The sequence below is a fragment of the Chanodichthys erythropterus genome, chromosome 13, assembly GCF_024489055.1.
Source record: "Chanodichthys erythropterus isolate Z2021 chromosome 13, ASM2448905v1, whole genome shotgun sequence".
NCBI classification, from domain to species: Eukaryota; Metazoa; Chordata; class Actinopteri; order Cypriniformes; family Xenocyprididae; genus Chanodichthys; species Chanodichthys erythropterus.
Genome location: NC_090233.1, coordinates 40,011,112 through 40,028,346, shown reverse-complemented (window position 1 = coordinate 40,028,346; position 17,235 = coordinate 40,011,112). Strand labels below are relative to the sequence as shown.

The 17,235-nt window shown below is 37.0% G+C and overlaps 1 protein-coding gene across 1 annotated transcript in view; it reads right to left on the bottom strand.

The window, feature by feature from the left end:
- cfap299 (cilia and flagella associated protein 299) overlaps positions 1–17,235 on the bottom strand; it is a 60,894-nt gene that overhangs the window by 41,943 nt on the left and 1,716 nt on the right. The window contains exon 2 of the mRNA XM_067408239.1: positions 16,355–16,479. Within this exon, the coding sequence (XP_067264340.1) occupies positions 16,355–16,479 (125 nt within the window). The remainder of the gene's footprint in view (positions 1–16,354; positions 16,480–17,235) is intronic.

The following is a 17,235-nucleotide window of genomic DNA, read 5'->3' as shown; positions in this document are numbered from 1 at the left end:
GAGGCACAAGAACACACACAAACAGCACATATAGGATGGTGAGAGTTTCCAACTCAACCATGCTTAATCACCATGGAAGAATTTTACCTCATCAAGCCTGTTATATTTATTAATGGGTTAGTTCACCCCAAAATGAAAATTCTGTCATTAATTACTCACCCTCATGTCGTTCCACACCCGTAAGACCTTCATTCATCTTCGGAACACAAATTAAGATATTTTTTATCAAGTCTGATGGCTCAGTGAGACCTGCATTGCCAGCAAGACAATTAACGCTTTCAATGCCCAAAGTCAAACTGCCAAAGTCACGCCTCCCCCAGTGGTGAACCACTGAAATTTCGAAACACTTATCACGTAACGAAGCCTTGTTAACTGAAATCACGTGAATTTGGCAATTTGATACGCGCACCGAACCACTGATTCGAAACAAAAGATTCGTAAAGCTTCAAAGCTTCATGAAGCTGTTTTGAAATCGCCCATCACTAGATATTGTTGAATAAAGTCGTTGTTTTTTTTGGTGCACAAAAAGTATTCTCGTCGCTTCATAACATTAAGGTTGAACCATGTAGTCATAAGAACTGTTTTAAATACGTCTTTAGTAGCTTTCTGGGCATCTGAAAGTGTTAATTTTCTTGCTGGCAATGGAGGCCTCACTGAGCCATTGGATTTTATGAAAAATATCTTAATTTGTGTTCCTCACATGTACAAAGGTCTTACAGGTGTGGAACGACATGAGGGTGAGTAATTAATTTTTATTAATTATTCATTTATGAATAATTTTCTTTTTTGGGTGAACTAATCCTTTAAGGAACAGGGCACATCACCATCCCACCTATGAGACTGGGATTAAGGTAAAAGACTGAAATCAAATCTTTACCACCTTCCTTCAATAAGATTCTGTCATAACCCGACCCCTTTAACATCTTCTCACTAGTGGTCATCTATATAACTTTGATAACAGAGTGGCAGATATAATATAGCTATTTAAATATTCCAATTTGATTCATGAAATTAAATGTGACCTGATCCAGCAAAATGAGTCACAGTGACCCAAATTTCAAAATTGAGATTTTGGTATCAATGGAAAGATGAGACAAGCTTTAAAATGATATCCTAGTCAGAGTTATACCTTGAATGGTTTTAAAGATATACCCATTTTAATTATGGTCGTCTGCCCTCTTTTTCAAATTGAAAACCTGAGAAAATCGCTTTTAAAGTTTTTTGCCTGTTTTTTTTTTTTGTTGATATCTTTCAAAATCCATTGCATTTAAAGGGATAAACTATTTATTTTACAGCTTAATTTGACCAAAGACATTATATATATATATATATATATATATATATATATATATATATATATATATATATATATATATATAAATGCTATTAAACCAGGCTGAAGCTCAAATTATTTTAAAGTATTTATTTGAATTAACCCTTTAAGACCTGAAGGCTTTTTTAGAGTTCTTTTTTTTTTTTTTTTCTCTGAGCGACACACACAAAAGTAGACTCATAACTCCAAAACTCTAGCAAGGAGAGTCAAAAGGTATATAGGTATCATTTGATAGAAAACATTTTAAAATTTAAGAAAATATAAATTACATTACATTTGGACATTATCTTGCTGAGAAACAGCTGATAAAAGACAAAAAAATATATATAATTTAAAAAAAATAATTTTTCTTTTTTTATTTGACATGGAATAACTCAGGAACACAATAAGATCGCTAAAAAATTCTTTTTTGGTGATGCTCTCCTATATGTGAGCTGCAGCTGGTTCAAATTTCGTGGTGATAGCATAAAGAATACTTTGAAAAATTGTTGTTCATTTTTTCCGCAGCCAGGTGGCGCCAACGGGTAAACTCCGGTTTAGAGGCACTTCTCAGCACTCGTTAGGAGTTTTTCAAAATGGTTCGATGCATTAAAAAGATGAGATTCTAAGCTTTAAAATGATATCTATTATGTGTTATTCCACGTTGGAAAACGAACATGGATGGGTCCGGGAACATTGGATACACACTGCATCCCGGAGAGATGAGAGACATGTTTTTAGCCAAGTATGTTAAATCATTTCGTGAGTAATATCTTGTGATCAACGCAATATATTATATTGATTTTGGATTCATTTTAATCTTGAGAATTTATTATTTTTATGATCTGTGCATTTTTCATGAAGTTATGAGCACGTGAAATATACATGTATTCAGTTTGCTGCTGTGCTGTTTTTGTTGTAAACGCATATTTCTCAGACTCATTAGAGGTTGAAAACAACACAACAGAAGCATGTTGGAGGCTTGATATGAAAGTTTAAAGTCTTTGGTTTTGTATGCAAAAATAATTTTTGTGCTACCTATATGGATTCAATTTTTATTGGCTTTTAAAGAGAGACACGCAAATGGGAGTTTTATTTTATGAGGCGCGCTAGTCTGACAGGAGGATGGCTGGACCGATCGTGTGCTTGTCAGTCGAAACGGGGCTTTCCATTGTTAAAAATCAGCGTTTAGGTCAGTGTGTTTACATTTCTAAGCTTTTTGATTGGTTATATACAACGTGTAACACCATATTTGTAGAGGAGATAATGACGTTTCAGGGGATACCGGGAAATGCTCAGAAGTGACGAGAGGAGATGAGAAGTTCATTTCCAGCTAATTTAGTAAAACCATGTCAAATTTAATAGCCATTTAAATACCTTTACTCAATTATCTGGACTACGAAACTTTGGGAGATTATTTTTGAAAGTCTCTTCTTTGAAATTACCTAAAAAAAAAAAAAAAAAAAAAAAATCGATTTTTTCATTGTTTTTCCACATTATCGGCCCATATCTTAAAATAGAACGTTGCGACTTCCGACTCATTTCGCCTGATCGGGTCACATATGATGACTTATTTAATAATGTAAACAAACTAAAATAAAATATCGACTCTAGAAGCAAAACTGAAGGGAGAACATGAAATGAAAAAAAAAAAACAACAAAAAAAAACAAGCTGAAGTGAAGTATCTTGAACAAAAATGTAATGAACCGAAATGAAAATCACTCATACATTCAGTAAGACAATTTTGCAGATTTTACGCTTTCTGTTTTAATCACCACCGTGAAGACAGATACTTCTCCAGCAATATGCAATTTGCAAAGATGATTTATGTGTTAGCAGCCTGTAGTGCTGGTCACACATAAAGACAAAGAGAAGCATAAAGAAGACTTTCCCACACTCACATTGCAATAATATGGTGCAGCTTGTCTTTGTTTTCACCCCCTCAGTGTTCAAATAAACTCCAATATGAAGGAGGAATGTAACCTATACCTCTCTATTGCCGATGCCCACAATGAAACTCTTAGAGGAATTGCATAGTGGTGAAAGTGCAGGAGCAGCATATATTTGAGAGCTAGGAGAGCACCTCATCTTCGGTGTGAGTGAGGGACTGCTGCTAGGTCATGGGGGCCAAGGCCCCAATGTAAACACAGGTGTTAAGGAGGCAAGAAAAAGGGGTTACCCCAATCCAGTAGCTAGGGAAACAGCAAAAGTCACGCTTGGAGAGTGAGAACTACCCCTACAAACGATGCCAAATGGAACATTCCCCATCAGTCTGACATGACTCTTTATTAGGCCTCATTTGAGAGAATTAATGTGGCCTCTGCCTTCACACAGCAATTGCTGTAGCTAGTGATCAGGTGCAGCAAGACGTGAAACTTGGGTGTTTTTGAATAATTTGGATAGTGTTTATCATTCATCTTCTTACGTGTTGCAGTGTTTGTCTTGGTCCCAGTACTGAATTAATGTGCTTTAATGACCCAAAGATCTATAATTGAGGAAAAATTGGTTCTTTATATTTTTTCAGCATGTAGAAAATATCTCTCGAGAAACCAGAGGGACGTAAGCTTTTTGTATTTATAATGATCAAACAATTTCACTGTAACCTAATTTAAGCTTCAAAGACACAATATTTAGCTAGGGACTCATTTTATAAAAAAAATAAAAAAATAAAAAATAAAAACACATATTTGCCCTGCAAAACTTTTCACTGGCTGCAACACAAAAATGATGAATAGTTTTTATATATATATATATATATATATATCAAAATAATGTGTCACATGTTTTTCCCTCAATTTTTGTTTACTAAAAAAAAAATGATTTTAATATAGCCGAATGTATTTTTAATTTGCCATAAAATGTTTAACCTTTTAAAAAAGATATGGGGTGGTAGAGTGTTGCGAGGTTGCAAAAAATATCTGCAAGAAATTAAAATTACTTTGTGTCTTGGAGAGATTGATTCAAATATGATGTGCAGTTCATTCTTGGTCATATCGTTCTCTCTTTCGCTCTCGCTCTTGCATGAAAGCACAAGGTAAACAATATTCAGAGGGAGCTGCTTGCTTTGGACAGATGACCACTGGCATGAGTGGCCCCAAGTTCCTAATATGTGTTCCTATCCAAGCAAATTGGGGGGGGGGAAACAATATTTCCCCCTTTCAGATCCTTTCCTATGAAACAGAAACATGGCTTAAAGCTCATGTTCCACTCATCAACAACAATGCAAGTCAAGTATGAGAAATTAGCAACTAAATTGTTGAATATGGCAGCAAGATATTTGCCTGCCCTTCAGCTTACTGCATAAATTTCCTAAATTTCAGTGTCCAATCTATAAAAAAAAGAATGTGGTTACCATACTCATACACTAAAGACCTCTGGGACTATGCAAAATATTAAGCATTTTATCAACCACAGGACACAAAGTGTTCCCAGTGGTGCACTCTCTGCTATGCACTGACCAACACTACGAATAATGATTTATCTTCTAGCTGCTCTTGAGCTCAATTTTACTATCTGTTTGTACAGCTGAAAGGAGAGGCAGGCTTTAACATTTGGAATATAATAAAAGAAATTCTATACCAAACACAGCTATGAGCTTTAGCCTCTGGCCATTCTATGCCAAATAAATCTGAACTATACCAACTTCTAATTATCAAATTGCTGATGTTTTGTAAAATAATTTTGACCATAATTGATGGAATTTCATTAAATCCTTCTTGGCCTAACTCACATTTTACAAACTCAGCAACTGGCAGAATTCTCCTTAAAAAGGATCCTTGACGAAAATTAAAAAATCTCTAAGAACAACAGATGTTGTGTTGAGAATTTAGTCCTTTGGTTGCTTAAAATCTTTCTTAAAAAAGAAGAAAAAAGAAACATTATATTCTTACTGGCCTGGCAGATGGCAGCTTTCAATAGTACAGTGATTTCTAAAAATCAGCAGGTACAGTTCGTGAAATATTTTTCCTGCGGGCACTTGGAGAAAAAGAATCTTATGGAAAATATTATTTTGGGCTGTTGAACGTCAAGGGAAATTCCACCCAGCATGACAATTTACTTAACTCCTTTTTTTAAAGAAATTCTCTGTCACCTCTGATTATACTGAGTCAAATGTATCAGTTACACATACTATACTCTCCATTTTACAGAGGCCTCTCATTGTTAACCATTGACGTTTGTGGTAGAGGAAGGCCTGTAAATGAAACATGCTGCGTCATTAAATTACACTCAGGATATATTTAATATGATTGGGGTTCTGTCAGAATGTTACATTTTAACCTGTGCTGTCAAGACAGTCTACACATTGAGAAATAAATTGATTTATACTCTGCTTTAAATTGATTAGACATAAACTCATCATATGAAATGTATTGACTTATCTTTGACCCAAACTGAACTGGTTTAATCAAGTAAAAGCTATCTTTGTTAACAACTTTAAATGCCAAAAAATGATGTACAAAATGTAGGAAAAGGTATTTCAATAACATTTAAATAAATTCGTGCTGCATGGAATGAGTTGTTTAATTTCATTCTGACATTGAGCAGGATTCCTCCATCACAAGCACTGTGGTCCATTAGATTAATCTGCTTTGCACATGTTAGGCTTGTGGTTCTAACCTCATCAGTCTGCAAGACCTTCTAATCATACAGCAAGTTGAAGTGGCTATTAACCACAGACAGACTAAGAAAACATAAGGACTGTACATTACAAAATGTTCTGACCAGTGGAATTAAGCCGTCTTTCTTATGTCTTTTGATGCATTGTGTAATCGTCCACAGTCTTTGTACTGCAGTTAAAAAAATCTTAATGCTTATAGTTTTGCAGATGCCAAACATAGACAAAGTATCAAACGCTGAAATTGAGATTTGGTGTTATTTTCACAAACACTTTGGAATGTACCTTCATTTTATTTTCAGTATAATGCAGAACAGTCATTTCTCATGTTTCCACCTTGTTCCGCCACTAATTTGGGAGTCTTTTGGAAATTTTTCTACACGTTAAAAGTTGGTCCTGTTCAATGTCTCTGCACTGACAAAGCTATTAACATGCATTTAACATAATACCTCCAGGTCACTGCAGAATCCATCATATACATCCGGCATTTGTGAGGAGGCCAAACTACAAAGCAGATGATTGTCTAGTATCTTTATGGCATAAGGCTATATAATGTGAAAAACACTTCCACCTCTGCACTGGAATACTGGAAGCCACATCACGAGACATGAAACATCACAGGCCTTAGAGCCCAAGGTAAAGGACGTAGGGGGAAAGGTGAACTCATACATACCTCCACAAAGTCACTAACAACTGTAACAGCTCATAATAAAAGCGTTTTTCAAAGAAGAACAGAGCCTGAGCAAACAGGACCTCTCGATTAAAAATGCTTGCATGACAAACAGCATACAGAGCGGAAATGGCTAAAAGTAGAACATAACAAAACAATGGTTTCATTAAGAACAAAACTGAGCCCAGTTTTATTTGATATTCCACTGTTGTTGATTTTCCGGAAATATCTGGTGTGAAAGTAACTTGACAAATCGTATAATTCGCTACTGATATCAATATTAATCAGATACAAAGAAGACTAAATCATGCAATTCATGTGTCTCTATTTAGGGTTTGACCACACAGTCGTAACATGTGGTGGTGAGAATAATCACAAGAATATAAACATTAGTGATTGCATGACCAAACCGGGGCCTGGTCATTTGGCAATCACATCTGCAGTAATTCAAAAAATTCAGTCAGAGTAACATTGTATCATATAACAAGATGCAGTGTGATAAAGCAACAAGCCAGGAAAGGTATCTCGTCCATGTTTTTGGCTAAACTGCCACTGCAACAATTAAATGGCACTACATTTTATTGGACGCTTAGTTTCTATTTTTTTTTATGATGTTGCCCGCCCACTCAGAATATACTGCTGCTTATGTATATTAAATATCATACATAGGCGAGAAGAGACTGAAAGTGAACATTTAGATTTGGATATTATGTCAAGTTTTGGCCTGGTAAAAGACAGTGAAAGCCATAAAACATTACTTTTCTGTGCTTGTCATATTTTAGTATTGAAAAATTTTAAAATTAAAAGTTAACTAGGATTATCTATGGTTAAGTTTTTTCTTTCATGAATTTGGCAAGAGATGCCCAAACCAGGGCCCGCGGGCCAAAGTTGGCCTGTGATGACTAGGACTTTATGTGATTCTGATTTCGCTTATCGATTCTGATTTTCATTTAGATATTCAGTCAAGAGCTGAAAATATGATTTTCGGATGATAATCGGATACGCCGGCTTTTGTTTCTTTTGTTATTGCCGCCGCCCTCCAAGGAAAGCGTGGCTACTTATTTATGCAGCGCTCTGGGGTGAGTTTCCCGAAAGCATCGTTGGTGAACCATGGTCGTAAGTCCCATTGAACTCTATTGGTAACGACGGAACTTGCGACCATAGTTCGCTTTGGGAAACGCACCCCTGGCCGGCTATAGCTGATATCAAAATTTTATGAAGATGGACGCCGCAAAGAATATCGCAGACGAGCTGAACCGTGGCCGTTACACCGGAAATGTTTTGAAGTACAACATACGGCTGGATTCTTTAGCTGCGGAAAAAGAGTGGCAGGACATGCAAATTATTGGACATTTAGAGGCAAACAGACGCATAGTGCAAACTTCGGAGATGGTTACATCCACAAAGAAGACCCTGACAAAGAGAAAGTGTGCCCGAACAACTTATTTCATTGGAGGCAACAAGATCTTTTCTGTTTCTTATGGGGTGAGTTTCCATAAACATCAAAGTTTGTCGTTTTGTGTTCATTCTAAGAACACGTAGGCTACACGTTATCTCATGTGTCTATTGTTATTAGCTAACTCAGGACTGTCGTTTTAATTGTAATCGTTAGCATCGTATCACTTGCCAAAAAAACCCATTACAATAATGGGCTTTTAGATGGTAATGTTAGCATGTTAATTTGAATAACGCTTCAACTGCTTGAATTGACTGGTGTGAATGACTTAGCTCATGTAAACCTTACTATTCTTGAATTGAATGTGACGCTAATAATTTTAGACAGTTACTACTTCTTAACAAGGATTTACTAATGTAATAGTAAATGTATCAGATTAAATTCCTACATAAGTAAAAGTATAAAGTATCCGTAGCCGTAAAATGTGCGTTATAAGTCAAAAGTAAAAGTATTGAAGAGTTTAATGTACAGGATTTTTTTAATCCTTTGACTCAAACCGGGTCTAACCACTAACTGAGGTCTAAACCAGGACTATACGGTTATCACCGAATCCGGTTCAAAAAGTTCTAATGTCAAAAAAGATAAATTACTGACATTTACAATGCACATTATCCTTTATTATTAATAGTATATGGTCTGATTTTCCCGTTGCGTCTGTCGTTGCTATGCAACCATGCAGCTTTACGGGGGTATGGCTTATCTAAATAAGATGTAAATGAGCCTTTGAGCTTTTTTGAGTGCCTACCTTCAAATGGCCACAACTTCTCCAAATATTATCAGATATTCAGAATCTGTGAATAACTCAAAATGCCCCAGAACCGACTTGTGTCCCTACTTTCCGTGACTGGTCACATATATGACTTTCTTCTTTCTGATGAACACAGTCGGAGATAGGTTGATAAATATCCTGACGCATCTGAGCTTTATAATGGCAGTGAGCAGGATCAACGAGTATGAGCTGAAGAAAGTGCCTCCATCCACATCCATCCATCATAAACATACTTCACACGGTTCCGGGGAGGTTAATAAAGTCCTTCTGAAGTAGGGCTGGGCGATATATCGAATGCTTTTGTCACACGCATTTCGTCAGTAAAGCCGGTTCCCTGATTACCGCTAAATCGCCATCACCTGCTTTCAAATGGAGCAGCATTTAATAGACAGAGCCGTAGTTCACTGACAAGCCACGCAATATCGCGTTCAATATCGACGGCGATTCATATTGATATTGAACGCGATATTGCGTTGCTCGATATAGCATTCGATATATCGCCCAGCCCTATTCTGAAGTGTTTGTGTAAAAAAAAAAAAAATCCACATTCAACAAGTTATGAAGTACAATATCTAGCTTCCGCCAGACCGCCTTCCGTATTCAACTTTTGAAGAAAGTGTAAACTGGCATCGCGTCAGTTAAGCTTTTTCCTTAAGTTGAATAAGGAAGGCATAGGGCATACTGTAAAGGTGATGATACACGGGGCAACTTTTTGAGCAATGTTGCCGGGCAATGTTGCCGAGCAACGTTGCTTGGGCACTTTCCCACTGAGAATGAACAACAAATATATATCTGGATACGTTAGATCGGTCGTGGGCAATTTTTTGAGATCCTCCAATCAGAATGTTAGCAGCTGATCACGTGACCGGTTCGGAGATTTCAGAAAAAATTCAAACAAGATGGCGGCCCCTCAGCGGCAGTGGAGCAGAGAAAAGGAGTGTGAACTTTTATCTTTTTACGCTAGTAAGTTGTCATGCGTCAACCCAAAACAGGGAATTTACCTCATATATTGCTTAAAATACCAACAACTGTCCGAAAGTAATGTGTGTATGCTGTAATAAAGCTATTGAATGATTTCAGTTAAATACTAAAAAGACGGGATTTTTCAATGTTTGTAGTAGCGTAGGCTGTAGGGCGTTTGACATTTGAATAGCTTTTGATGCGATCAACGCGGGTTCGAATCCGCCTTTTGCTGAACTCGCTCTTCTCCCTTTTCCTGTCACAAATCAGATCGGAAAGGCATTTATATTTAATAAAAATGAAGAAAATATTTGAAAAGTTGAAATAAATGCCTAACAAGTGTTTATAATAAAGTATTTATTGAGTTTGCAATAGATTTGCTCCTCTCTGATTAGTTGCTGCCAACTGTCTGTTGCCCTAATTAGTTGCCCTGTGTCTCATCAGGTTGCCCGTTGACGGCAACATTGCCCAGCAACATTGCTCAAAAAGTTGCCCCGTGTATCATCACCTTAAGTGAATGCATCGCTTCACTTCAGAAGGCCTTTATCAACCCGATACACGTTTTCATTCTCAGCTGTATACGTTCACTTAAGACAAAACCGGCTGTGTTTACAAGGATATTCTGATATAATGTTGTGTGAATTTGTCCGTTCAAGTGCAAGAAAGAAAACACAAATTAGTAGTAGTATTATATGAGAGACGTCTTTCCTTGCACGCACTTTGGATGTGTGCGCAGAACAGAAAACAGCGTGCAAGTAACAAATTGACTTCTCTTTGGCGTCTTCTTGCTTTTGAAAGGAAAAACAGATTAAACTGCACACATAGGACTTCATATGAGGAACTGAAATTTTAATTATAGCAAGTAATCTAATTCCTGACCCTAAGTATCCGATTCTAGAATTGAAATCGATTTTCGATTCCTAGCCTTAAGTTGTGACCTTTGATTTGGCCCACCATGCCATAGCACAAGAGGGTGGAAAACATAGGTGAAAAACATGTCATTGAAGCATATCTTATTTCTCATTTACATTTTTGTAAATGTAGAGAATATAAGTGAATTTGATTTTAAAAATGTAGTTGGATATAATGCAGCCCGCTGCCCTCAATCAAGTTAATTTTTTGGTCCTTTGTAGTAAAATGTTTAGGCACCTCTGTGGTATGCAATGTTGTGAAATTAAAAAAAAAAAAAAAAAAAAACAATTTCCACCTAGATGCTTGAAATGAAAGGAAGTCCTTTGGGGAGAGAATGACTGTGCATGACTGTGTTCATTATCTTTAGTTTTTTAGTGCTATTCCACATCAGCATTGCAGATTCATGTACAATAGCCTTCCCTGGTCTCAATCTTTCAGAGCACAATTCAACACCAGCTTCGTAACAAGATCTACACTATTAAAATGACTCCATATGCCCAACTAATTTTTGAAAAACCTCCATTCATTCAAAACAACATCCGTAGCACATCCAAAAGTTTGCCTGCTTCATGACAAGTAATAAGGATGTGAAAAAGTAAAGTGAAAGTCAGTGAAATAGAACATTAATTCCAGATTGCATAAATCCATCGTAAAGCTCTTTAAAGGAAACTGAAATAAGATCTTGTTATTCCTGACAAATCCCATTTCTTTTCAGTGCTAACATGCTGAGCAAGGAAGCTGTTTTTTTATTCTGGTGAATGAGGATATTTGCTCAGTTGATTTGAATATAACCCAAAATTCAGTTAGCATAAGTTAAAATCAACTAAACAAAGCTTAGATTTTGGAAATGGATGGTGGGAACAAAAACCTAACCATGCCAAGAAACCTTCTATTTCCCCCTATAATTATGAATGTAGATATATTGTTTCATTAACAGTTATTTATTGCTCTCCTGTTGAGGTAGATGGATGATCAGCTATGACAGATTGCTGGCACACAGATAGGTCATATTCACCCTCAGCGAACATTTCGTAAATGAAACTGCTGGCACATCACTTTTAGGTTTTCTGTGGTCTGAAATGTACAGTATTTCTATAAAGCAAATGTGGGAACTGCAACTACCTCCTAAGAAGCCTCACCCGTTAGTGCACATCAGGTGGGTTGTTAAGTCTCATGTACTGCCACAAAGACCTTAAGAAAGGGTTAGTCCTCCAGGAAAAGACAGACCCTAATAAACATCTGTTTTAAGTCACCGCTGAAGGAAGGTTGCTGGAAACACAGTAGAACTAAAAGCAGTGTTGAACCCTGTGTGTGTATATGCAGAAAGGAAATAGTTGCAAACAACCCTATTCACCCAAAAATGAAATCTCTGTCATCATACTCTCCCTCATGTTGTTGCAAACCTCTGTCTATTTCTATTTGTGTTCTACTGCAGAACACAAAAGGTAATGTTATGTAATGTGATAAAGTGAGTAATATGATGAGGAATGCTAGACTCTTGGAAAGCGTATGATATGTCTCAACTAATATCAATTTCAACAGCACACTGATGGCCATTTTTTAAACTAAAGCATAAATTCTCTTTACATAGTGGTTTGTGGATACAATCGATCAATTGAAGCACATGAATAGAGAGTAGAGAATAGAATAGAGATCTGCTTGACAATTCTTCTGTATTAGATATCACTGCCGCAAGCTATTCGTCACTTTCCAACAGAAAAATACTATTACAAAACGTTAGTACCATGGGAAAAAGTGGTGTTGACATACCAACATAAATGACGCCTAGGTAAACCATCTCCTGTTCACTATGCTTATGCTGACTGATGCAAATCTCAATATATAAATCTCAGGTATTGTTATAGTCGTATATACTGTATACTGTCGTGTCTGTATGCAAGAACTTTCCAATCAGCTTCATTTAGCACTTCATATGATGGGTCGTTGTGGGACAACCAGCTCAGGCCAAGCCATCCTCCTGACCGTGCCCCGAAAAACAGGGCTGAAGGTCTTATTTCAGCCTATGTGAGCGAGGGATTAACACTGCGGTGCATATGTACAGTCTGTGTTCACAGCAGGGTTTTACTTGGCTAGTAGGTGATGGCTCCAACCATCAATTTCGAAAAGGGGTGAATTTGTGTAGAGTGGCATTTTTTCGAAGAAGCCAAACAATGGACAAAGAGCATGGCTGTGGTTGTGCTGGGGGTTTCGGGGGAGGGTTCAAGCTCGAGTCTCCAGAGCCTGTCATGAGCACGCGAGGTCAGGACATCTGCTGACATTTACTGCTGGGCCCGGGCCAGGCTGCAGGTTTCAGGGCTCCTGCCAGGGCCTCATATCAGGCCTGCGTAAAACCACCAGGCTCCCTCGCCTCTGAAACTCGCACCAGAATGCTCGGAACCTGCGTGACCTTATGCTTTTTGATCCAGACCTAGTGGTGCAGCATTTATGAGGACACTGTGAATTGTAAACTTGCTGAGAGGGCATGAGCCGGTTTTCAACATGGCCTCGAGGCTGATACAGGAGAAACGGATCATGCGACAATAGTTTTTTTTTGCATGATCCATATGCTTAGATCCGAGCCAAACGCACAATCGCTCCCATTCCCTCTGTATGGACCTGATTTATTAGTGGAAAAAAGTAATGCTTTCACTCATCTGCTTAATTCACATTCATCTTGAAGAAGTCACAGATGCAGAGAGAATGAAAGAGCATGAGAGACGGTGTTGAAGGAGTCAGGCATTCAGTCAACCCCTTGTCTACTTTTAATCACATAAAGAGACTTAAGTTTACTGTTGTCCATTATTTCAATGCAGTCATAAGTTATTGTGAAACCTTTTCACCACAATAGCCATCTTTCAGTCAACCATCTCTTTCATTCAAGCTTTTCCCATTGCGTCAAGTATTGAGTTTCTCAGGGCGAAATCCCTTCGTTTGTTCAATTGTGATTTGTTGGCAGGCTACCACAATGCCTATCTGTCAAATGAAGCATGTTATGTACTAGCCTATAACAGGGCAACAAAAGGGCAACATCTGATTAGCATTCATAGCACAGTCTCCCTCGTCCTTTGGTATTTTATTACCACAGGTGCAGGGGCATTCATTGATCAGATGCACGCTACAGGCAAAGCACGTCTTAATTGAAAACATCTCTATTTATACACCTGCAGGCACTAAAGGTCTCTAAAAGCAAAAGAAAGCCTGAGAGTGGAAGACAGAGAGAGAGAGAAAGACAGAAAACGCACGCGAGAAGAGAGAAATTGAGAAGCAGTCACTAAAGGATAAAGATTTTTTGTTGTTGTTGCTACAGGTAACCACAATCAAAGATTTTAAATAATAAAAAAAAAATGAGTCGCTCATCCTTCACTTGTATGTATTGTTACAGTAACATTCAAAAGAATTTAATACTTTTATTCAGCAAGGATGCATTAAACTGATCAAAGGTGACAGTAAATGTTACAAAATATTTCTATTTCAAATAAATGTTCTTTTAAACCTTCTATTCATCAGAGAATCCTGAAACAAGTACAAAAAATATTAACCAGAAAAAGTATTTCTTGAGCAGCAAATCATCATGTTAGAATGATTTCTGGGGGATCATGTGACACTGCTGCTGAAAATCCCATCACATGAATAAAATACATTTGAAAATATACATAAAACGGTAAACAGTTATTTTATATTGTAATAATATTTCATAATAGCACTGTTTTTACTGTATACTGAGCATAAACCAAAGCTTTTTTTCTTTCAAAAACAAAAAACTGTATCATCCCCAAAGTTTTCACTTGTAGTGTGTTTACAATTTTAGTGCAACAAAAACCTGAACATATATATTGACATATCAACATTTTACCAACATATTGTTAACAAAAACTGTAAATGCAATGACAACTAAATGATGATGATAATAATAATAATAATAATAGCATAGAGTGAATGATGCTTGGCACGCAGATCTAGCTTAGATTTTCCCCTTTTCTAAAATACACTTTGCATTAACTGAACAACAGTGAAAGAGGTAATTGAATATACGGCTACACAAGGACAAGCTTACTTTCATTGGCGAGCAAAATCCATCAATGATTATTTCAGCCATTATATAGTCATTCATTTATCTTTTCATGATGCCTAACTTTGAGGCAAAACACCTGATCATAGTGTAATGGCTGATTGCTATCCAGGATCATGTGATCAAAACAATTAAATTATTTCTTTAAAAGATTATTGTCTGTGCTCTAACCACACAATGGAAGAGAATTATATTGCTTGCTTTCTTTCGACAAAGTCACTTCCCCTCCCCACAGTGCCCTTCAAGGGTGCAAAAATGCCATTTGTTCTTTCATTACAAGTGTTTGACTATTCTTTCCAGACTATTGACTATTCTGCTATTCTGCTGGTCACTAATAAAAGCTTAATTATTAAGAATTCTAACAATATCCAAATAACAGGAGACTATTCAGAATCCAAGTAAAGTAACTTTATAGCATACAAATAAACCTAACAGAGCTAGACTTGATAGGCATAGCTATGGTAACCTTTACCTAGGAACTGAAGTGATAGGGCCCTCGTGTGGAGGACATAGGCGGTGAGAAATGTAGATATGGCAACCACATTCAGATTACTCTTTACTTGCATCAACTAAGTAACCAAGAGCCACAGTTAACTGCACCAGAGCAATGACACTTATATACAGTATTCGACTGTTTTGGTGTATTTAGAAATGCTGTTATGTTACATTGAGAACTGAGTCAATTAATCTTTTAAATCTTTGAGGCCTGCAGTCCAGACACTATCAAGGAGTTTATTGGCGTAAAGTAAACACAATAGTCTCTGATAGTGCTTTACATTGCAAAAGGCTGACTCAAACTATGTGCCTAAAGAGTTATTTTCTTATTTGACTGCAGTTTAATCTGAAATAGACATTTCTTTCGATGTATTATTTTACTTGAACTGAGACCCAGAATTTCTGAGCATTTTGACAAGCACTGAACACCACAAAGACACGTCTGCAGGTGGTTAGGCAGGAGAGCTGCCACAAGCAGCCCGAGAAAACACAAATATAGTTCTCCAAAAATGTTTCCTGAAGCCTCACCACAGCAACTATGTAATCCTCGTCCAAGTCAGAGTCCGAGTTTACAGCATCCCTGAAACTCCCACAAACATACATAAACACAACTTTTGCCTCTCTCACACTGAAGGGAATAAAGATCTGCGTTTAAGAAACACATGAGCCGTCAGGTGCATCTATAAAGAGCATTCACGTCATCAGTAAGTCCATGGTGCTTTTAGCCAAAATTGCTCTAAAAAGAGGCTGTTGTGTCCTTGGACTTTTAGATCCTATAATCCAAGATTATTTGTTACCATCTTACTGTCATTTGATGTCTTTGATATTTACAATGAATGTGCGTCATTCATGAAACCTGAGCAGAATGAATCACTGTATAAATTGTTCGTAAAACCATTCGTACGTAGAACGCAACATTAAATTGAATGTGACAGTTTACGTCAGAGTGGTTTAACAAATGATTTATGCAGAAATTCATTCTGCTTGTGTTTCATGAATGAGGCCCAATGCATTTACTGGAAAATACATATTCTCGAGGAAACATACTGGTGTGAAATCTGTCCCCTTTTCATGGTCACTACACAAAAACCTTACTTCTGTTGGCTCCCTGAAGCAAGCCTGGAGGCCTCAGCAGCTGCTTTCCTTGTCTCAAATTCCTCCCTTTCCAAACTGCTACCCTTGTGGCCCAGCTCCACCAGCTGGCGGGCCAGTTCCTGATCCTAGAGGAGCAATAACACAGATCTGCTGAGCTGGGGATGGTTAAAGCTGACTGAATAATATGAAAGTAAAAAAAAAAAAATCATGCAATTCAACAATCTGCTGTGGCATTTCTGTACAAACGGGCCAGTGTATTTATGACACATTTGTGCTAGTTTTGTGCTCATGTGCTATTTATATCAATCCAATTTTAGTACACATGCTATTTATATGCCAAAATAACATGAGCTGTGCTGACAGTTTCAAGGCTGCCAGGATCAAGGATTTTTGCCACATGTCACTGCAGTCTAGTTAAAAGTGGACAGTATCATTTCCATATGATATAGTGAAATTCCTTATGCCCTCAAAAGGAGAAGCTGCTTTCATGTGGTTATAGGGCATTAAGTTTGTAGAGAGCTGCTGCCTAGAAAAAACCTGGGAAGCTGGCAAAATCCATTTGTGAAGGGTTAAACTCTCTGTTAATATGACTGCATTTATAAATACACTAAAAGTCAAACAGTAGAAAATTAAAATGTCAAGTAAAAATAGGTAAAAAAAAAAATTTTTCTCTCTAAGGTTGAAACTGAAACAATGTGTTTGCTTAATACTGTAAAAAAAGAGATATTTTTTGTAACGTCATCAAAGAATCTGAGCCTAAATTACAATTTAAAACAAAGATCAAGATAGATCATAGAAACTGAATGTATTACTGAATCATATAAAATTTTATACACTATCATTCAAAAGTTTGAGGTCTCTAAAAAAATTGTCTTTGAAAG